The sequence below is a fragment of the Sprattus sprattus genome (genome assembly GCF_963457725.1).
Source record: "Sprattus sprattus genome assembly, chromosome: 2".
Taxonomy (NCBI): Eukaryota; Metazoa; Chordata; class Actinopteri; order Clupeiformes; family Clupeidae; genus Sprattus; species Sprattus sprattus.
Genome location: NC_137921.1, coordinates 60,151,081 through 60,175,250, shown reverse-complemented (window position 1 = coordinate 60,175,250; position 24,170 = coordinate 60,151,081). Strand labels below are relative to the sequence as shown.

Below are 24,170 nucleotides of genomic sequence, written 5' to 3'. Positions count from 1 at the left end.
TGTGATTAACCTGTGATACGTGTGGTGTAAGGAGATCAGCCAAAAATAAGCAAAACATTACCGATATGATCGAGTATGATCTTTATCAGAATCCGTAATCTCACGTGAACATCTCCTAACTCGGTCGTCAGCTGTCGCCGCTGCGATAAGCGGGTAAACCTCGATTTAATGAGGGAGAGAGGTATCGATGTCTGACCCCTCACAAGTTCTCGTTGCGAAATCAAATTTGTTCAGCTTGTTCCATGACAGTTTGTACACACAGAAATAAATGGCTGTCTAGTACACTTAATTACGCTGTACAACTGTAATGTTTTGCACACAAACTATTTAAATACCCCTTTTGGGCAGGAGCGTATGTTGTTTAAAATTCGTTATCCTGGTTGACACCGAAATCAATATTAAGTAACGTGTACCCTCGTGAGGGTGTTAAAGCCCCATTATGCAACAATTATACTTCAGGATTAGGCTTAGGAGAAGCAGTTTAACCTTAAAATAACAGCTTAAAAAAAATTGCCGAACTAGTAAGTAGCTTATTTTGCCGTCTTGCTTTGTCTTGTGTTGCACTTGCTTGATGTTTGACTGTGTAAGGACATTCGTTGAGTAACTAGTTTGTCATAATGTCAAAGTCAGCACATTTTCAAGAGATTTCGTTAGTTTTAGCTGCTAGCATACCGTTAGCGAATAGCTATTGATCCGTCTTGATGCTTTAATAGGTCGGTTTACAATAGCATTTTGTGAATGGGCAACCTACTCCCGAGTATCCCAAGGTATGCATAAGGCACAACCTGAGAGCAATAACCTGGCGATTTGATACACAGCCATAGCATTACATAAGGATCATCATTTTAGACGCAACTTATGACTACAGTGACTGTGAAATACTTTCAGCAACAAGCACGCACATCCCTTAAACAATAACATTACTAGCAGCTATCTTGCTCCACACTGCTTCGTTAGTGTACTGTACTCTAGCTTGGTACCATCCTAGCTAGCTAGCTAGATAGATACCTCTCCAGAGACGGAATAATGGATAAGAATAAAGAATATTTGTAGGTTATTAGCCATCTTGAAATACTATATACAGATTTACCCAGCAGTGAAAGAAAAGACTAGTCTACAAGGTTGTGCTGGTTGCATTTAATGAAGAGGTCGTGGGGTTTTTCATTTTTTGATTGAGACCTGTATGCTTTTGCTTTGATTATTGTAGTGACCCTTCGTTGTTGATCTTAATGTTTTGGATATATCCTTCTTCTGCATATTGCAGCCGCGTTTGCCTTGATCCAGACGATATCACGGAGATATTACTCCAAAAAGAATCACTGACACTGACAGATGTAGCTCTTGCCCCTGTCCTCGCCATGCTTTTGGGTTGAGTCCTGGGAGTTTTGTCGACGTAGCAACAGTAACTAAGGGGGCGGGGCTTTTGCAGTCGGTCAGTTGTGGGTATATTTTAAACTCATCCTGCACATGCTTTAAATGTGTTAAAAAAATTAACAAATTAATCCTGAAATGTAATCATAACATATTTTTCACAGCTCAAGTTTAAAGTAATTAAATGTTATGTCAATGTAAATGATATGCAGGTAATCCCTAACGCTAATGTTAGCTAGCTTTGTAAAAGGGGAGACAGTATGCTAGCGTCTTGACCTATACCCATAGATATATACAGTAGATGCTATATTTAGGCATATGAGATGCAAAACCTGAACCTGCAGTAAATCAAATGAGACTATTTGTGTTCATAGAAGGGATGCACCAGACATATTCATCATCTGTGGCTCCGGCCAAGAAGTCAGGACATACCAGTGAGGTTGTGCTTCACATAGCTAAGACAGCTTATTACTTGACCATAAGTCTTTTTTGTTTTTTTTGATCATATTTGTTTTTCTCTTTTATGTTTGTGTCAGACTGCAGATGACCTCAACACCGTTCTTCAGGCGAGACCACTGTTCAGCCCTGTCGTGACTGACTGCACTATCAACCGCATATACTGGCATACTCTATGAAAGTGTGATGTGACTCATGGCCTGTTATTACACCTTTCACCTTACATGGCCTAAGAGCTCTGTGTCCTCTCAGACACCGGAGTTGTCTACGGTCCAGTTGTCAAGTGGAAATAGTTCATGACTGACCAGGGTTGCACGATACACTTGTGTTTCTTTTCTGATCAAGAACTGTATCGGCCTATCAGAGAAGCGACCCATTTGAATTACCTTGAATTAATAGGCAGGTCTTTTGATGTTTATTATAAGGTTTAGAGCACTGTTACGTTTGTTATCTTGCCATAGGTCTTACATTTTCATTTTCACCTTGACCACCAAAAGCCTTTATGTGGTTTTTGTATCATTTGTTCTGCCAATTCACAGCAAATTATCAGTTCTTTGGTTTATTAATGTTGACAACTCTGTAAGCCACAGAAGGAAAACATTTTAAGGGGGATGTTCAAAACCAGTTAAAAGCTAGTAGGCAAGAAATAACCACAAGAGTTACTGTATCTTTCCTGGGTCCTTGTTAATAAAAATGTGTTGTCATGTTTCCTTATTTAAAGAGTATGTGCTCTTATTTAGCCCCCCTATAAATAAGACTGTTATTTTAAGTAATTTGCTGCCAAAACATACCATAGTTTTGAGTGATAATAGGCTTATTTTGAATTAACTAGGCTTATTTAGGGTTAGGGTTTGTCAATATTGCATGTGCTATAGTGCCGGTCGGACAGCCTGGTTTATTTCAATACATCGAGTGGAATGCACCTACTGCACTGGCAGTCAAATGTGCTTGTTTTAAGCACAAGTATGCTTCTATCTGCAGAGTTTCTCTTTACTATCTGACTTCCTCACTTGATGACTGTCATTATTACCATCACAGTATCACTACGACTATCTGCCTGTTTCTTTATGTCTTTCTCTCTATCTTAACGGTTAATATTCAATCTGTTTAATCTCTTTCACTCACTTACTGCCTCTATTCCTCTATCTATTTCCTATTTCTTTACTTCTCTATCCCTATATAAATTAATGCATTGGCCAATCTGCATACCTTTAATCGAATGCACTTAGTTAATAAAACATTTTCTGTACGTATTACAGTGCTTGAGTGCTTTTAAATCATAAATACTTCGTTATTTTTGTAGTCTGAGGCCATCAATCAGTCAGGCAATCTACAATGTATTTATATTGTATTATGTGAGTAATTATGCTAGTAATGTGCTCGCTACGTATACAGTACATGCCATTTGTATTTATTTATTTTTTGCTTTGAAAATACTTGTTTTTCCTCCAGGAAATGCAAATCTAGTTGATTTGAGTACTTAAAATTGTGGTCAGATGTAAAATCCTTTATTCACATTAATTAATACACAAACTTCATTTTGAACAGGAAGTTGAAGGTGACCTTTTTTCCCAGTGGAAATGGGGATGAAGGCATGGTCCTGAGTGATTCAGTCATGAGATCATCAACAGGTGTTGGATTGCATGTGGTATGGTGTGTCAGCTTAAGGCCCCCAACCCCCAGTACTTTGACCACTTATGGCAGGACTGTCTCTAAGCAGGGGTGCTTTTATTAGACAATGTGTTTAAAAATAAGGACAGGAAAAATTCCTCACCCTCTTAAGTCTGCTACTTACTAGGAGTACTATAGATATCTACCCTTCCCTCAAGCCAGAACCAGGGTCTGGTGTTGCTATTTCATGTCCACCAAATAATGGGGAAGCCTTTTTAGTTGTAGCACTGAATCTGTCAGCTGAATTATGCGCACCAGACTCTGTGTCTCCCTTGGCTGGCCATGACAAATAGCACAGTAAATGAACCAGCATCACCTGAATGTATCGCCAATTTATTTCAAGAAAAATGCTCTTTAGACGATGGGTTTAGGATATGCAATAAAATCAGCCATAATTAAAAAATAGTAGGTAAAATACCGTGTACACTATATGTTACAAAATGCTTTGGCGAGAGGGACACCTATATAAAGCAGAACCAAATGGCAAATTCCTTTTTTGTCTTTTGTCACAGTGCTATTTGTATAATGCTTACTTTGTTTTTGTTGGTGTTCTTGGGTTTTTACCATTAGAATGATAACGTGGAATGTTAAAGGGTTAAAAGGCTAAGTTGTGAGTTTTTCTTACAAGCTTGCAAAATACTATTTTTACACAAAACTCAGTTGTGTTAAATGACCACACGAGACTATATTAACTTCCGGTCAGACAAGTTTTCCATTCAAATTGTATTGTTTTATGAGTCCATTACACTGCAAACAGCCTTATATTAACCCTGGGACTACTTGGCCATTCTAATTTACATTGATGTGGGGGGAGGGGCGTGTGTGGTCTTGCAGAATTAGAACTCAAAAGCAGGGGTGGAACTAATCCTGTTGATTTGAAAATTGATACCAATTGATACCAATTAAAAATTACAATAAAAATGTAACCATTTAACAAAAAAAAAAATTAAGAAGATATACATTTAGAAACAGAACAGATTGTCCACCAAAGAGTGGTCACACTACCTGGGCACATGCCTGAGCTTGAATCTTTGGTATCTGAATTATGTTTTATTGCTGACTACAATTGTAATTTCATATAAAATTAAACGACACATGTTACTATTGTGGCTTATGCATTTATTTATTGCCATTTCACGATATATGCTAATGTTAAATTGGTAGTCTGAAAGTCTGTTTTTCAAACTGCCATAGCTTGAAGAGAAAACTAATTATAATCTTTCTTATATTTAGCATATTAAGTCATAAGACAACTTTGCGCAATGGTCAGTTATGTGTGCTGAATACACGCTTGAGTCTTGTCGCTTTAATAGAAATTGAAGCTACTACCAAAGTCAGAGAACCAATAGACAATAATGAGAGAAGGAGTTGCATTGTTCTCTTGGAAGGTTCAAAAAAATGCGTAAATCGTAAAATATACTTTGGCAGCCGTTACCAGACTTGGGCAGTCTATTTGTGGGAAACACTGTACAATGAAACATACATTGCACTGACCCCAGAAATGTTCTTCAGCTGAGATAATGATCGCTGCAAAATCAATTTGGCCTACCTGTCGAGGAGCAGGATATTTAAACTAATAAATACTGGTCTTCAAATCGTAACAGTTTTTTTTCCCCTGGACGCATGTTGAGTCATCTTTTGGAGCAATCATTTCAGTATGTATAAACTTCTAATGCCCTCAGCAAAAAGCAAAGGTCCATCACAAGATAGCGTTGTTGTGTGAACCTTGAAGAATTTGTAAAAAGAGTTTATCGCTCTCAACTCGGCGATATAGCTGAAAACATTATCATAATAATTGTTTTCATATCTGTTGACATAATTAATTCATAGATTATTTTGAAAACCGATAATTATTGATGATTTTTAAAGATTTATTTTAAAGGTAAAGTTCGCGATTCTAATCCAGTTTGCGATTCTAATCTAATAATAATCGAACCAATCCATGAAACTGAATTGAAAGATTGCAATGAAACCATGATCAGAATGCTGCCCACATTGGATCAGTTCAAGACCAAATGGCTTATTGTATATGGCTCTGGTCTATCAACTCAGGGCATTTACTGAAGGTTAGGATGAATCTGATGTTTACTGAGAGATCAAATCACATTTACTTTTTAGAATCACTCAAACACAAATTACACAAGTGCCTGCATCTTCAATGAGATGAGTGACAAAGCAGGTCTTGAGCTAGCTGTGGAGCTGGTGGCAGAGGTGTCCAGGTCTCCATCCTGAGGACTTAAAGTCAAGAAGGACAAGACAACCAACATCTCTGTTAAGAAACAGTTAGGCATTGTGGTCGTGTTTGTTAACTGTGACCTCAACAGTGATGCCCATTCTGGAGACCACAAAAGTGATGCCCATTCTGGAGACCTCAACAGTGATGCCCCTTCTGGAGACCATAACACTGATGCCCATTCTGGAGACCACAACAGGGAGGCCCATTCTGGAGACCACAACAGTGATGCCAATTCTGGAGACCACAACAGTGATGCCCCTTCTGGAGACCACAACAGGGATGCACATGGACAAATTCATCAAACTCATGACTTGCCCTAGCACTGTGCTGACAATACAAACATGTCAAATAAATGTAACATGCATGCTTATTTATGTATATTTTTAAAACAAAATCAGGGCGCAAACCAGACACAATGGGACAGCAAATTAGCCTCTTTTGTCCTGGGGAGGATCGTGCTTGCTTTCCTTGCATCAACACAAGCATGATCAGAGCCAACGGTGAAGGGGCTGTACAGGGGTTATTTCACTAACCCTCTACCTGATTCAAGCTGTACACATTAAACAGCACAAGGAGTATCAAGTGTTTCAAAATTGTGCTGAACTTCAAATCCCCAAAAAAGTCCTTGAAAATCAAGGACCACAGGGCTTTGAGTAACTTGATCTCCTGAACACCAAATCTGCGGTTGCAGAATTGAGTTTACGGTTGTTCATCTTTACATAATTTCATCAAATCTCTTACCTGAATCCTGAGAGTTCAGCACCTCCAGGGCATGCATCATGGCACTGGCGAACACATTAGCGTCCTCTTTGCTACCAAAGTTAAGGCCGTACACCTGCCGGGCGTCCCGCCACTGGTGGAAGGTTTGTGTGGCCTGGTTGTATTTGAGCCCCTTAGGAATGGCACAGTTTATCACCACCTGTAATGCAACCAGATATTTCCTTTAATTCAACCATGATTACTCTTTTGCAAAAAAGATTGATGGCACCCATATAAAAACAATATAAAAAAAAAATTCAAATGGTTAATATTCTGACAATTTATTTCAAGGTGATGGAACTGAATATTGCAGTTTCCCTGTCGTGTCATGAACTATGTGCGTTGTATGTTATTTTGTATTATCTCACTCTGTAACCCATGATCCTTTTCATGTATTCAGTGTCAGCATTCAAATGGCTCTTGTGATGATTCAGGGTCTTCTGTTTGCATTTTAACTACTTTCCCCCAGATACCTGCTATGAACCACCTCCTCCCACCTGTCATCACACCCCCCTCAGAGGACCAGCTCCCCCAATAGGTGAAATCCCCCATTGTCTCCCAAGACCACACCTTATAATGCTTTATCACTCTCCTGTATTCTCTCACCTGACTGAATGGTAGAAATGCCTTCTTACGGTCAACAAAGCCATTCTCTTAGTAACATGCTTCAGAGGGTTTCTCAAAAAAACTCCAAGATCCTGACTACGCCTTCCGGCCCATTCTTCAAGTTTGGCGTTCTCATTAGATTAGATGAGATTAGATTAGGGAAACTTGAATATGGTTTTCAGATGCTTACATAAGGTGTGGGCTATATTATTTTAATGTTTATGCAAACAAAAAGGGCATAGTGCTGCTAATTTTGTGGTTTTCAATATAAAACTTTGTGTATCTGTACTTTTTGAACATTTTCAGCACATTTTAACAATTCCGTGATGATAATGAGGAGATGATCAAATGGAACATAACGCACACTGAAGTAATATACACATATCTGCATATCAAGTTTATATAATCTGGCTTATAGATAGGCTATATGAGCTGATAAGTCCCATTGATCCTATCAGTCTCTATTCATCTCCCACTCACCTGATGGTCCTGGATTTTGCGGCCCACCACACGGAAGGCATTATTTCCTGTGTGGTGGTAGATGTGAACTCTGCTGAAGCCTGTGGAACCACCAGCAGGAACCCACTTCTTATTGGCATCGTCATATACCATGACAGCGGCTCTTGCCTGACAGATACTCTGCTCGCTGTGAAGGAATATGGGGAGAATCATCATGAGCGGGTACAACATAAAACATAACACATTCATTATACAACAATTTGAACAGTGTTTTCACCAAAGGTTTTGGAGATTACCTCTGGTTTTAGCTAGAAAACCGGAAGAACCTCATTGGCAGAAGCATATGGCAAGATATAAATATACATGGTACTAAAGAAATGCCTGTGTTTCCTTCATTGCTAGCTCCTGATTGGAACAAGATTCGTTTAATCTTTGCAGAACAGAGCAAGCTCTCATGTTATTCACTCTAAATAGGAAGTTACAAACAGTAAAAAACAAACGTGATGCTTCCTTGTAAAACACTAAATTCAGAAAAAGACAAATTGATTAAATCCAAAGGTTATCATTAGCAAAATCCACAAAACTTGTTTTGGGTGCAACATAACCATTTTTGACTACATATGAAACAGCTGCATAATTATCACTGGATTCATAATTTTCCATAGGTTTTTCTTTCAGCATTGTTCGATCCCATACAGCTATGGTAGGCAAAGAAGTATGCTGCAGGTGTTTTTGTGAGGGGTTACATTTTCACATTGATTTTCATATGGATGGGAAAGAGATAAAATCTCACAAAAAGTCAGTTCTTGAGTGTTTCTTAGAGTGTTTGTTCAATAATAATACAACTACTACTAATAATAATAATAATAATAATAATGTGGTACACACTTTCGTGAGGTATCTTCAGTTTTGAACCCACAAAAACTGTTTCTGAACAGTTGTATTATGTTATCCTAATCGTAAAGAATGGGATGGTATTTGGGATGATTCAACTCCACTAAGTCCTCAAGACAGACATGCTTGTGATTTGCTGAAAGTTCAATGAAAATCGACGAATAACTTAATTCAACTGTGGAAAGAGTGAAAAGTTAAGCAAAAGTTCAAATGAGAAAGCTAGTTTGGTGACCTAAATCATCAACCCAAAACAGGACCAACCTGTAAACTCGATAGCCACCAATGCATGTTTTTCTTACATCTCTCAACAAAGAAAAAACATATTAAAATTAAATCAATTAACAAAAACATCTGAGAACAGTTGGGTTTAGATGGAAAGATGTTTAGTATGGAAGCATCTAGATAATTCTTTTTGGAAAGGTGATTTACAGCTGTTTTCAGCAGTCTCTGTGCCATGGGGGCCTAGCAGGCTCTTGCAGTCACTTGCTCCACCTCCCAGCAATTACCATTAGTGTTCTGTATAGGCTACATAAGTCCTGAATCAAAATAGAAGTGTGTTTGGTCTGATATTTAACAATCATTTTAAGAGGATTTGATCTGGTTGTGTACTAAGTCTTACAGTAGGCTTTATGTAAATAGCTGTGCTGAGCTACGCCAAAATAACAGAATGACATATATCAAGACATTTAGTAGCCTAAACGTTGTTTATATTTTCAGCATTGCTACACTGCTAGCCATTTTAAGTCATCAAAGTTATGCTAGCCACTATTAATAGCAAGGCAATATAATGAATCAAGTCAACATTAAAAGTTCAATTTAGTACTTTGCCAAAAAGGTTGGCTGTAGATTAAAGTCCGGAAAGCAATCAGTTTCTCTGCTTGGAAATGTAACTTTGGATGTGTTATTACAGTTGCAGACCACAGTGATTATATACTGCTTGATAACTCTGTTTATTTGTGCATTTGAGAGCCGTGTGCCGTGTGCCGTGTTTGGATTCATTGAGCATGGTACAAACTTTAGTTCCTCCCCAGCTCGGTTCCATGCTATTTGGTCTGAAATATCCTCTTCTATTCCAGAATAGGTTGAAAATGTCGATTCATCCCACTTGAAAAACACGCTTTTGCGAGCCAGGTGAGCTGCTGGGAGAACACAAAACATCCCTGTGCTTGGAGTAGACCACTGATCGAGCTTCAATTTCTAGCTCATTTAGGGCACAAAGAAGTTCCTTAAAATATAGTGGCGAGCTAGCCCAGCAGAATGGATAGGCTATAAGCATGGGTCACTCCACTGATATGTACAAAGAAATGGCCATTTAACGATTAAGACACAGTCATTGTGCTATCAAAAAGGTAACACTGGGAGGGCTAACAGCCTATAACACCCCTTGCTATCCGAACACAAAGCCTTTCACAAGTGATCATCTTTTCAAGATGAACTGAAGACTATCATTTTACAGACTCTCCGCAGCATACACTAGAAATACACTATACTCACACATGCAGTTGTACATTTTGGCACATATTAACCCCATGACTGTTTAAACCAGCATACTGCATGAACTGCTTCAGGCCTCATTCTAGCACACACAGCAAAAAATTTAGAGAACACAGGCCTACTCCCAGCCATCTCTTCTCAGGTTACGGGTGAGAGGACAAAGGTATCATTACAGGTCATTCCATATCTACTCCCACATGGCTGCTTTGCCTCAGAATAAGGGAACTATGCTCTGACCTGGGTTGCATTTAGTTTATTGTGGACTTAAAATCTTAAAACCAAAGGTAATGATTAAGACTTTAGCATGTGAATAGAATGACTAATGAAAAGTCTGTTTTTAAGCAATTTGGTATGGATTTATTGGTAACATTTTAACAACAAAGGTTTGTTGTTATCATGTTGGTATGATAATGTGATGATGGAGAAAACTGATCTCTTCAGCAATGATGCTGACATCTTTAACAGGTTAACACCACAAAAGATTGTCAAACGCCCTCATAGGTAGGACGCATCATTTGGCTTCTTAAAAACTTAAGTTAGAGAGCATACATTAGGCAAACTCAAGCCCAGGCGACATCTGGCAACAACAGATGAGCACACTGGCCTTTCAATAACTTGGTTATACGACTGATTAAGTACTGACAAAGTCCCTGGTATAGATCATAAAAATTGGCCACAATGTGATTTGGCACAAGAGAGATGACTCTGGGCTAACAAGGCTTTCTACCTTAGTTGTTTCATTAGCAGATGGCTACATGTAAGGCTACATGTACTCAGGTACTACACTGCCACATTGACATGATGTATGTCCAGATAGAGGATCTCAAATAAGTCATAGAGCAGTGTCTAAATAAAGATAAAATAGCCATGGGCCTAGGACTAGAATGGACATGCATCATGACTTTTTTTACTGACTTTTTGGAACAGGAATATTTTGCATAGATTTCATCAGTCTTTCAAATCCACCTGAAAGTTTGAACAAATACAACTGTGTGCCATAGTGGCCACACCATCAGTGTTCAACATCAAGTTAGGTTGATAGCGAATCAGTGTTAAAGTCTAAGAGTCTTTGACATGTAATGACTTTAATCCACATACATAATAAAAGATTCAGATCCGGAATCCAGGAAAGACCAATGGAAAATACAGAATCTAATTAATTTGGAGAAAAATTCAATCAATTTAATAAGGCAAACCATAAGTCTCCTGGTTCAGAATGCTTGCTTTTGAAGTGACTGAGAAAAGCATGTAGTATGTAGCAGGCTAACCAGTACACACTATCCCCTCCCCACAGCTGAAGGAGATGTAGGTGCATGAAGCACCTTGGTTTTTCATATGGCTTTACAATAAAGCTTTACAATGGACTCTCATTAATAGTGATACTCTCTATAGACTATCGCATTGATTATTCTCTATTGTCCGTTATGTTATGTTTATGTACACAGCATGTCCATTCATCACTGGGTACCAATAAACAGCCCCTTTAGGAACAAATAGTACTTTTCAAACTGAACATATCATTTTCATGAATAATGACTGCTACCATGTATGAGGACATATGCTAAAATATATCCCCACACTTATGCACATGCAACTCCAACAGGCTAAGCATAAAGAGAAAAATTTAACCACATCAGATCGAGAATGAGATAATCTGTTTTATTTTCAACTAGGCTTTAAATATCTTAAATGCATAATATACTGCTATAGTACTTGCTTTTACACAACAGTATTGTGGTTAAGCTCAGGTATCTTTTTTTAAATAATACATTATTCAATCTTTTAGGTTCTTCTTTAAGGCTGTATCAGTTCCATGCTCAGCATTTGTCTGTTCTCTTTAGAAAAACTGTTTAAATATGCAAAATTTAAATCATCATAGAATCTTTAGTAAATTCAGAGAATCTATAGTATTTGTACACTTTCTTGTTCAATGGCCTCACTTCTATCTGACATAACATTTGCTATGGAACTGTAATGTCAAAATGCCAAACGTTGTAGATGCCTGGCCTTCATATGAATTGTCTCAGGCTTGTCTGTCTTTCCAATGGACCTATTTCATATTTCACTGACTGTGTGCAAAACCTTAATGTTGTACTTAATTCTCATAGAGAGAAAAAGAAAAAAAAAGAGAGAAAGATTATCATCAGTGTTTGTTCAGCTGTCATCTTAATTTACCTTTTGAAGCAGTACGGTGGTTTGAAGGTATAAAGTCAGTGGAACCTGTTTCTCTTGCAGGCCACTCTATCCTACCACTCAACACTGACCATTCATTTGCATGGCATACTCAAACACACAAACTCTAATCACACGGTTTCTAACTCAAACACACAAACTCCAATCACACGGTTTCTAACACATACATTTTCTAACAAAGCATTTTATGACCATGCGTCACTTTCAACACATAGCGTGGAAGTACTGCTAAAGCGGTCATTGCTGTCAGCCAAAACAATGTCCATGTTGTTAAAGCATTCCCTAAAAGGGAATGTGAAAGATTCTCTCTCCACTACAGTCCTTATGAAAGCCCTCATTAATAATGACAGGTTACAGTGGAAAAACAAGAGAATGAACAGAAACAGAACAATCCCCATGCTAGAAAAGAATGGAGTGCATGGTGCAACACAGAGTTATCCTGAGGTATACATTGCACACGTGTTAGCCTATCGCTTGAGATCCAACTATAAATTATTCATGACACAACAGCACCGCTACACAATCCACTGCTGAATTGTAACTGTAAGGGACAATTCATGATATAAAGACGCTAATTCTGTACACAAAAAATACCTTTTCCCTCATCACTGTGCTCTTCTGCAATCATCCTAAGGAAAGACTCTAAATAACACAAACCTCTAAAGACATGCACAGTTGCAGTTTGAAGGAAGTTCGCATGAAAACATGTGCAGGAATTCAATAAATATCACATCAGCTTGTGTTGCACATAAATACACTATTTCCTCTCCATAGACCCACAGCTTTGATGCTACACATGACTCACAAATCATGCAACAGTTGCTTTGATAAGGGCACACTATCCCTTCTGTACAACAGCCTCACCAGCCCTGCAGCAGCAGCAGACCAGTCCCAGCATTCATACATACCGGTGGATTTCCATCTTGGATGCCAAGGTGCATCTCTCACTCAGAATGAAAGCCGAAACCTTGCAGTTGGAGGCGGACTGAAGCTGCATGGCTCCTTTGACGGTGAAATAGCACTCCAGTGCTGGTGTAGTATGGCTTAAGCCTTACTATCTGCGGCTAGCAGTCCGCCCCACAGAATTATGTTTGTCGATTCATTCTCTTAGCTCTGTGAGAGAACACATCACTGCTTCATTATTTAAAGAGTGCCGCAGATCAATGGTGCTGCTCCGAGCTGGTAGAGTGCTGAAACCCCCACAACATCCCCCTCCAACGCTCACAGTGATGAAGGGTAACCTGGCAACAAGCACTGAAGCAGACACTAGCAGCTGTTGGGTGGAGAATCATCCTTAAGGAAGATAGATTCACTGCACAGTATTATTACTGTTCACCAGAGCATCTTTCTTCCACTCTCTATTCCACCTCTCAGCTGTGTTCTTGTACTCTCCTTCCTAGATCTAGTTCAAGTCTCTGCTAGTGACCTACTGTAAACATTTTTATACCAACACGTTTACAACAGTAACATTTAGTGAGGACAATAATATTTCTGTCAAGATAAGCTGATAAATAAACTGATGAAAAAATAAGTTTACTAAGGCCAGTTGGACGACTGCATAGCTTTTAAAAGCACATGATTCAATGGTACTTATCATTTGATACAAGCTCTTTCCACTCACAAGCACATATTCTCCAAAGAAGCACACACTCACTGAATGAACTTACTCCAGCATCCTTACAAGCACCGATTGCACACAAACAAACCATTTCCCTTACAGTTGTTCTACAAGCCCACCACACCTTACTATTCAAACAAGCAACTTATTCGACTCTTGTCTATCATAGCTTGCTTTCTTGCAACTATAAATCAATTACACTACAAACTTAAAGTTTATATAGTTACCTCAAGTTAGCTAACTACCTAACTTCCAGATTGCAGACAACAAAAGATCCAAAGTGTGTGTAGTCTACAATCATCCTGTGGTTTATTCAGCCCTTGTCCCAGGGCATTGTTAAATTACACATTATTATACATATGTTGATAGTATACTGTAAGGTAAGAGTAGAAAATGCACTGATGTAGTTATCATTATTATGCACTAATACTCTTCAATAAGTCATGTAAATGAGCACTACTGTAAATGAGCACATTTTCTTAGAGAGCTATAAAGTTGTTTCAGATGAACACTATTGTTACTAAATTAAACAGGACAGATATACATTTAAAAGTGTGGCTTTGTATGTACTCTATGCTACTGTATAGCGTACATTTAAGCTACTAAAATGAATTAAATCAGCATAGGCTTCATCATGACCAATGTTCACATATTTAACATGTGGTTGTTGTAGCGAGCCATTGTTTTTGAAAGTTTTTTGTTGTTGTCAATCATTGCTTTTCAAAGGCGGAGAACTGCGGTGTACTGCCATCTTTCTTGCCAGCTAATCCACATTAAGTCTGCCAGTTTCTAAGTGCGATGATGCAAAGTCTTTGAGGGGAGGAGCTGCAGCCGGGTCCACTCTCATAATTCCCACAAAACTGACACTAAATAACAAATCTGGCTAATTGTACACAACTGACACTCAATAACAAGTCTGGCTAATTGTACACAACTGACACTTAATAACAAGTCTGGATTATTGTTTCAAACTGAATTGTACAGACAAACTGAAAATGCAGCCAGTTTAGGATAGAATCACTTCATGTGTTTTCAGCATTTCAAATTTTCATTCAGCTTGGATTCTCTGCAAAATCCATTTTTATGGTCAGTCAACTTAGAAGCTCTGCAAAAACGCTTAGGCCTGCTATGGCAGGGAAAACCCTAAAATCAGTTGTATTAAAAAAATGCAGAAAACTGAAAGTACAGCCATTTTCAATTCAATTAATTAAAACCCTAATTTCTCCACACCATCATGGCATATAGTTGTTTAAACAAAATTGAACCATTCAACAATATTATATGTGCACCACCTCCAGAACGTGTGAGGGTATTTTGATTCATTTAAACGTTTTAAAATGAGGCAATACAATTTAAGGGCAAGGCAAATGTGCGTGTGTGTGCGCTGAGTGTGAGGATGCCTACAGCAAGGTATTGGCAGTACACATGGTGCGAAGGAGGGAACCTCACCTCTTCTCTCCACACAAATGAAGAAACTAGCAGCTCAGATTAGAGAGCCACTCCACTTTGCCTGCCACACATGAACAGTTTTTCTTTATACGTGATATTGCAGAGTGGAATTGATGTGGTCTATGTCTAAATAAAGCTCACTGGGTATGTGGAGAACAGAGGTGGGTAAAGCAAACAAAAGCTATACTCAAGTGAAACTATTGTTACTTTATATTCAAATGTAGGGTTATGCCCAAAATGTTTTTTTTTTACAATGCAATGTCTTGTAAACATATGCACATTCAAGTACTTAATCACAAACCACTGAATAAACAATTTAACAAATTGTTGATTGGCCTATATAACCAAATCTTGTAGACCTGAAGGCTAGCCTCGCCAAAAGTGACACAAGCGACAACACCAATGATGAATTAACTTTTAAGCCTAATGTATGGTCTGCCTTTACGCAGACACGCATAGCCCCTTGCGTTTTTGCAAACCTCCTCCAAGCACCTCTCCATGGCGTGACGTGCACCTCCCAAATTGTATAACTATCCGTCAATGTCAATACATCGCTGTTTACCTTGTAGGTAGTTGCATGCTAACCTTAGATAGCTGGCTCAGAAACCTAGCAAATCCCCTCAGACGTATTTTTCATTTACAATAACTGGGTTTTTACATTGCATATCTATTTCTCTGTAACTTGTAAAAAAAAATCTAAGGCAAAAAAGGTCAAACAAACAACTTGTATGTACAAAAACGACCATCGAAGGAGTTTGGTCCACCATCTTCTTTTTTAAACTGTCTCGATTTGTTTGTGTGGTCATTGGATCGTCGAACAACTGTGTAACGCAGTCGTAGAAGCATATTTTGGCCTTTACACTACAAGGTCACGCTATCTAAAGTTATAGTAACTAATATTTAGGTAAATCCAATATTATATAGGCTATGATATTAATTTACAAGTACCTTTAATACATTTGGCCCTACTGAGAAACCGACTAACTTTAACAACATTACAATGTTACCATTCAATTACATTGAATCAGCAGACTATGGCTAACTTTAATGCTTTAACATTAGCACTTAACTTGGCCACTTCCTAAATTCCAGTCCTCTGGAATCATTCAAACTTTGCTCATTTGGGGCGCTATGAGTGTCCTGCTTACTGCAATATTTACATGATTTACTATTAACTACCGATTGCAACAATTATTATTATTACTATTATCAGCTATATGATATAGCAGAAAATAATTCCGTTCAAGGTGTAACCACCTCCCAATGTGATCCCAATGTGGGATATTGAGGTCAAAGAAAGTAAAGCAGTTCAAATTGGTTATATTATAGTTTACATAGACTCCAGCTCAGGAAACCTAGATGTGATCTCATTTTGTTTTTAACAATGTATCAATTTAATCAATTACATACTGTATATCTCTCCTAAGGAAGAAATCCCAGATAATTCTCCCTCAGGAGAAACAGTTTGAGATAGAAATGAGATGACTTTATTGTAACAATCTACCATAATTGACAAAAAAGATCTCCTTGCTAATCGCGAACGAGATGCTAGCGTCTTAACCTAGGTAAACCTCTTGAAATGTGCTTACTTTGACACTATAACAAACTACTGAGTCAACAACTTTCCTAACACAGTCAAACATCAAGCAAGTGCAACACAAGACGGCAAATAAGCTTCTTACTAATTTGGCAGACAGAAGCAACAGGGCGGCTTCAGGCAAACATACATAACGCAGTAATATGCCTATGACTCCTGGTATGGCAATGGCACGGAGGAGATTCTCCATATTAAACCTCATTGTAGCGCCCCAATTTTTTAAAAGATGTTATTTTAAGGTAAAACTGCTAATCCTAAGCGAACCCTGAAGAACAATTCCTACATAATGCCACTTTAAATGCAGTTTATTGTGAAAATGTGTGCCTCATTACGAAACACCAAGGTTGTCCTGAGAGAGCATCAGAGTCGTTAATATTGAGATGTCTAGGGAGCCTAATAGAAAAGGAATGGAAAATGTTGTTGTCTAGTTTTCATTGAATAATTGGGCTAATCCTGTCGAGTACAGTAGGCATGTCATGAGTGGGAACCCTGCTATCTCTACTCAAAACAGTCATGCTTTTCTACAGAAATATCACAAGTCTTGATATTTATTTTTGCCAAATCAATACTGTATCTGAATAACCTGTATTGCATAATTAATGGCCGTTTTGAACCCGGCCCGACATAAAAAGGATAGCCTCTCTTTTTAAGGCGGCCCTCTTGTGGACATGCATGCATAGGGCACCTTTCACAAAGCCAACTACAACAAACCACACAAAGAATGGCAAATAGAATGGAATGGAACACATATAATGGTAAATAAAAAACATACGTATATGTAACAGTACATTTCTATGTATGTGACAATAGTCTTTTTGGAACATGGTCCCCTCACTGCCTAAGTCAGCTAAATGGCTGATGGACCATAAGGGACGGTGAAAACCTCACGGAGAACACCATGGGGAACTTATTGTGATTTCAAACAGCAGGATAGTGCATGCCTTTAAAAATATATAGACAAAGACATGCTTATCTTTTAAACTTGGCATGACTTCAATGTCTCTACTGCCTGAACTGGCACTTGTATTCAAAATAGAGTGCCGGATTACTTCTACTTTGCTGATGTCATGGACCTAAATGTTTAGATAGAGCTGTTATGATGGATGATGAAACAACATGAAACATCACACCAAGGATGTCAACAGCCTGACCTCGAGGACAGCACAAAGCTTTATTGACCCTCACTGACAGAACACTGAAGGAATGTGTGTCATCATCTACTATTGTTGGGTTCTAGGTATGTGTTGGGTGGATTAACAGGGTCTTGGAACAAACCCGTACTTTTCAGAGGGTAGATACTTTCAATGTAGAGCTGTTTATGGTAAATGTAATGTCTCTGGAGGCCATTCAATATTTCATTCATAGAAGTCAGAATTAATAGATGTGAGTTAAAAGCAGCAATCCCAAGTTTCAAATTACAAATTGTAGTTAAGTGCATAATGTTTCTTTTACAATGAGGAGCAAAAGGTGTTCGTCATGGGGATAGCCCACATTTTACACACTTGTCATCAGTTACAACTTAAAAACAGGTGACCATAGAAAACATGGTGATTAAAGGAAACAGGTGGCCTCAGACTCTCTGTCTCAGCACAAACTATGACCCTCCATACTGAGAATGGAATGAAAATAGTATCCCAGCATAGAACCAGACATTCCAAAAGTCACCTGAAGTTAACCGATACCAAGTACTGACCAGACTCTGACTTAAAGTAGTGATGAATGTTGAGTGAAATGGATTCCGTATCTTTTTTAATCCATCTGTTTGCTATCCTGTGGTTTTTAAGAGCTTAGACCACATTTATTAGCCAACGTTCTAGGAGTATCTGTGTCTGCCAGTTTTAATATAGAGCAAAGCACATCAAGACAATTACTTAATCCATTTCATTTTTCTCAGAATTATGCCAGAGACTGAAAAAAAAAAGCAAACTAACTGGCAGTCCAGGCACACGGACACAAGTTTCAGAAAAAAGCAGAAAAGGTCAACATAAGGCTTACTCTGAAAGTAGTAAAAGTATGCTGTTCGTTCATATACTCAGATCGAGCACATCCTGCCTGGCAGAGAAGGAATCTGGCACGAATGGGTGTACTGATTTGATTGGGACATAGAGAAACATAATCTCTGAACATTACAGTTCACATTGCTGTTTGAGGCAGCCAACAGATGCCGATATATTGAAAAAATGACAAGAAACAACAAACATGATGATCTTAACTCAACAAACATGATGATTTAAACGCCTTCAAAATAAAGGGTTGTATTTGCCTTTCCATGTAAATCATTCAAATGAATGAGACCCGGGACACACTTTGTATGACCAAAACCTCTAGGCTGGTATTTTCTTCTGAACATAAAACACAGATTTGGTCAGATTTTGGATAAGCTCCCAGATACAAAATAAACAGATCAAATTTAAGTTAGTTGATGGTCACATACACAAGCAGACTTACACATCAAGTGTCATCTTGGCAGTATATCCAAAAACTCCACCCGCAAGGAGTCAGACTGCCCTAAAAAAAAAATTCCCCAATAGATTCTCCTTGTGTCCCAGGTTTCCAAGGTGTCCTCTGAGCTGCCTGATGAAAGTGGAAGGGTCCTGTTAGTGCTCTGACCACCCTGCTGATGAATCCCCTCCCTCCTTGCTAAAAGAGGCAACTGGGCAGCCCTACAAGAATGTCTCCTAACCCCAGAATAAACCTGCTGACTGAAAGGCTTCATGAGCTCAGATGCAGGGGGGTGGGAGAGAGGGAGTCTCCAACTCTTAGGTTACTGGACGTCTGTCACTATGTAACAGTAAGTAAATCAGAATCACAGATGGCAAAGGGTACATAACAGACAACAGCAACAGGTGTGAACAAAAACTAAAATAAAACAGACTTTTAGCATGGTTGACCTGCATCGCTATACTACTACCTTCAAATCTCTGGTGCAGAAAAAAAACTATGGTGGAATCCAAAGTTATCTCCATGTGAGTCAGAACATGGTAACACATCATACACATAAAAGCAATTCAGTATCTCTAGAGCTTCTCCAGACTTAACTTGCTTAAAGTAAAGTCACCTCAGTTTTCAAACCTTCTAGGTTGCAGGAGAGCATGAAGGCTATTTTAAGAATGAAGTAACTTCATCAGTAAGGACTGTGGTTATGCAACACTAAGAGAGAGAAAAAAAACATGCATGTGCTTGACACAGGGGGCTTATAGAGGCAAGCAAGGCAGGGTAAATGCTTCCTCAAAAATCAAACATTTGAAAATGTTTGATTTCAATTTAAGAATAATAGTTTTGGTGATTACAGTGATCTCAAGCTGCTGTCCATTGAACACAGCATTATAGAGTTTTTGTCAGAAAATAGTGAGCTAACTACCTTAAAAGCATGCAAAAACATTGCAAACATCACCAATAGCTCGGAGGGAACTGGAGAAATGTTTTCTAACATGCTAACTGGCGTGTTTTGGTGATACTATTACTGATGTCGTGCTGTGAAGGCTTTTGTAACATTTTCACTGGGTCCCGGACCACAGAACTACACAGAGCCTACGCTGAACAGCTAGTGGGAATGCCGGGTGTGTTTATCTGTCTTTCACAAGACCATATACCACCAACATGAATTTGAAGATAATACAAAAAGTAATTGCTTATAAAACCATACCTCAAAAAGAGACATAAGTTAGCACTTCAACTCTATGGTTAAAAAAAAATCCCTATTGTCTTATCTAAAGATGTTGCTACAAACATGCGTACGAAACGTACGTGTCAAGCAGCATGTGGAACTTCACCCATGGTTCAAGAATTCCATGGTTACCACTACGGGTGGGAATCTCTTGGCACCTCACTATTCGATTCCGATTCAGGTCAACGATTCGATTCTAAATCAATTATCGATTTCAATATAAAATGGATGTGTAAAATTACAACTCTTAACTCCCTGCAGCATCTTATGAAACACAACTTAACAGCTCTAGCACCATAAAATATCTGTCTAGTTTGGTAATTGATGTGATTACTTAAATACAACCTCTTATGCTCATTTTAAAAGGCACCCATGCAACTTTATAGGCTTGAGACTCGAAAAATAAACATTCAATTTCACGTAGTAAGTTTTTATAACTCCATACCATTACATATCGACATTCAAGGAGCAAAGATGAGACGTCGTTGTGTGGTGAGAACTGATAGAAAATCGTACACAACAACAATCGCCGGTGGGGAGAGGCCATTTTTCCATTGACTGGAATCCTGCTTTATTTATTGGTGGCACCATTAAATAAAGATTTGGGGGGAAAATGGCGGCGATTGTTGTTGTTTACGATTTTCTATCAGTTCTCACCACACAACGACGTCTCATCTTTGCCCCTTGAATGTTGATATGTAATGGTATGGAGTTATTGAAACTTACTACTTGTAAAAAAATATTTTTTTTAAGCCTCGAAAGTTGCACTGGGTGCCTTTAAATGTTGATAATTTAATTTTGGGTGTCTACTTGAATAGATCTGCATGCTTCACTGATTCAAACCTCATTACTTTTCTCATACTGAACATTTCTATTCACCCTTTTTCTGAAACGCTTGTGAGAGCTACTGTCTTTGAGACCCCTGCTCCCAATCAGCACAGTATGTTCTGACATCGTCATTGGGCAATAAGGGCTGTGTTGCGAGATTGCGTCATCATGTAACAGAGGAAAAGTTTGTCTGTCAAACACTGCAAAGGTAAAGTCTAAGATGCCTTCAAGAGCGGACCCATGAACAATTTGCATAGAATACGGAATACGCCTTGTCCAAAATATTCCCACACAGCAGGTTTAAAAGACTGCGGTGCCTCTCCAAATTTGCTTCTCACTGTCTAGCTAGTGTTCGCCATTGTCAAGTTGGAGCTGAAATAACTTTGTTTTTAGTTCCCCCAGCTTTTATGATAACAGACTCCAGGAAAATTCTGACAGGCTCAAGAGATGTTCTGTGGATCTGAATGTACAAGCGCAGACTGGAAATTAAAGGAAAATTACAGCCTTGACGGTTCGACATAATACCATGTACCGTTGCCTACCTAGAGTGCTCCATCTTCGTGTATCTCCGTGGTCAGTGTGAACAACCCAGCATGTGCTTTTGTTTATAGTAACATTGAGTGTTTGATCTATTAGGGATACCTCCCAGAATCCAAAGTTGAGAGATAATTTGATGCAAAAATGGTGGATAGCAACAATATCGGCTAATAATATCGGCCTTCTGATTGGTCAGATTGCCTATTAATCAAACTCCCAGGTCAATTGACGTGAATGGGTGTTGATGGTACACCTGGAATTCGCCCATTGGGTAAGGAACTTGGAACTTAATCCAAACCTACATATACAGTCAACCTCTCCTCCTCCGGAGGTAACACAATGCGCCTCACAGAAGTAAAGAAAAAAAGTGTGTGTGTGTGTGTGTGTGTGTGTGTGTGGGGGTTACAAACACTTGTAAAAAAAACACAGATTTTCCAGAGATAAGTAAACAAGCAATGACGTACTAACCACACTCAGGGGCGATTCTAGGGAGTGTGGGGGCCCTAGGCAGAAATTCTAAGGGGCCCTACCGACCAGTGTTCATCACCCTTATGTTAGGCAAAAAAATCTGATGCAGACGCAAAATGTATGAAATAAAAGCTTTTTTTTATTCAAAATATTAGAACATGTTCCAAACAAAACATTCCATTTGTAGCGGGTGTACTCGCTCATGCGTTGTTTTAACAAACAGCGTTGAATCTCGTTGGCTACCACAGACGTTTATTCTGATGAATAGAACAAGGGTGTCTCACAGCCAGTCAGTAGATATACAGTAGCTCCAGTTAGCACACACGTAACAGGCTACTGCAGACTGGTGATAGTTGGAAAAATGGGTTAAGTGTGTTGTTGTTTTGCAATTGCTTAATGTTTGACTGGGTTATGAAAGTTGTTCACTAACTAGTTTGTCATATTGTCAAAGTAAGCTAATTTCAACAGGTTTTGCTAGTCGTTAGCATCACTAGCGATTAGCTAATTTTTAAAAGGTGGAGATATTTTCTTACGTTAAACTTCTGAAGTCCGTAAAACACATTTAAGTGAATTTTTTTTTTTGGAAAAATAGTCACCATAAGTCTGAAGACAGATTGCGAGTAGGAGTATAAAATCAGTCAGTGCTTCTTCATGATTTCATTTCTTAGAGAAAACTAGACTTGCGTTGTATTCAACGGCTTATCAAAATTGTATTTATAACTCATTTGCTCCACACACAGCCAGGCAGGTGTGCATGCTGTGAGGATGTAATCGTGCGCGCCTATCGCATGATTTAGACAATTTCGGTTGAATATGTGGGGATTTTTTCGGTCGCAATTGGTTTGCACATTTTTAAAAGTGGTGGGGACAAAATTCAAATTATGAATAGTGGTGGGGACATGTCCCCCCTGTAATCTACGCCTATGCCTGCCGGGCTTCCAACTTGCCCAGGGAATTCTCTGCAGCTGTTTACGTTCCACCCCAAGCTGACACCTTCGGTCACATCCCACGCCTTCGCCTGCTTAGTGTTTGTCATGTCATGAGACTCCTGGCTATCCCTAGTGCCAACGCAAGTGGCAGCTTTTTCATGTAGCTCTGGTGTTTTGTATTCATGTATGTATTGTTTGTGAGTTATATGTGCTGAGGTGTGCGTTGTTTTTTTTTTTTTTTTTTTTTACTGTTCCCACACTGTACTCCTCTAGGAGCATAGTCTGGGTGTTGTCTTTTCTCTCCTACCCTCCCCAATGTTATGCTGTAATTCTTCCCTATCTTTAGCCAGTTTCACTCTGGCAGGGGGACTGCCAATGAAAACTAGCCTTTTGGCTACAATTGGGTGCATTAACATGTAATGTTTATTAATGCACACTGTCCCTCTTCATCAAATAAACAAATCAATCAATCAGCATAGGTTTGCTTTAACGCTAGCTGCTATTCAAGTTATTAGTTGGACAAAGTAGCCTAGCCACATTTTTCAATAACAGCAGTCGTCTGTTAATGTTATGCTTAGCCTAAATCATCCACTCCACTTACCGCTGTCTTTCTTTTTCTTTTCTTTATCTTCTTTTTTCTTCTTCCTCTTCTCACTACCACTACTATCTTTCAGTGTCAGCCTGAGCGAGAACCGGTTGCACCTTAACAATGTTTCTTAAAGTAGCATTCCGGATCAATTGCTAATCGCTTACGATATGCTAGCGGCTAAAACTAACGAAATCTCTTGAAATGTGCCGACTTTGACATTATGACAAACTAGTTAGTCAACAACTGTCCTAACACAGTCAAACATCAAGCAAGTGCAACACAAGACAAAGCAAGACGGCATATAAGCTACTTACTAGTTCGGCAGAGAGTAAAAAGCTGGGCGGCTTCA

The 24,170-nt window shown here is 38.7% G+C and overlaps 1 protein-coding gene across 4 annotated transcripts in view; it reads right to left on the bottom strand.

Moving 5' to 3' along the window:
* enah (ENAH actin regulator) overlaps positions 1-19,399 on the bottom strand; it is a 39,578-nt gene extending 20,179 nt beyond the window's left edge. For 3 of the 4 annotated variants that reach the window (XM_080831989.1, XM_080831991.1, XM_080831992.1), the window contains exons 1-3: positions 19,252-19,399; positions 7,580-7,745; positions 6,476-6,653 (exon numbers count right to left, since the gene is read on the bottom strand). In XM_080831989.1, coding sequence (XP_080688115.1) covers positions 6,476-6,653; positions 7,580-7,745; positions 19,252-19,265 — 358 coding nt within the window. In that variant the 5' untranslated portion in view covers positions 19,266-19,399. Of the gene's footprint in view, positions 1-6,475; positions 6,654-7,579; positions 7,746-19,237 lie in introns of all 4 variants that reach the window. The other variant, XM_080831990.1, reaches the window with a different exon arrangement.
* Positions 19,400-24,170: the final 4,771 nt, after the last annotated feature.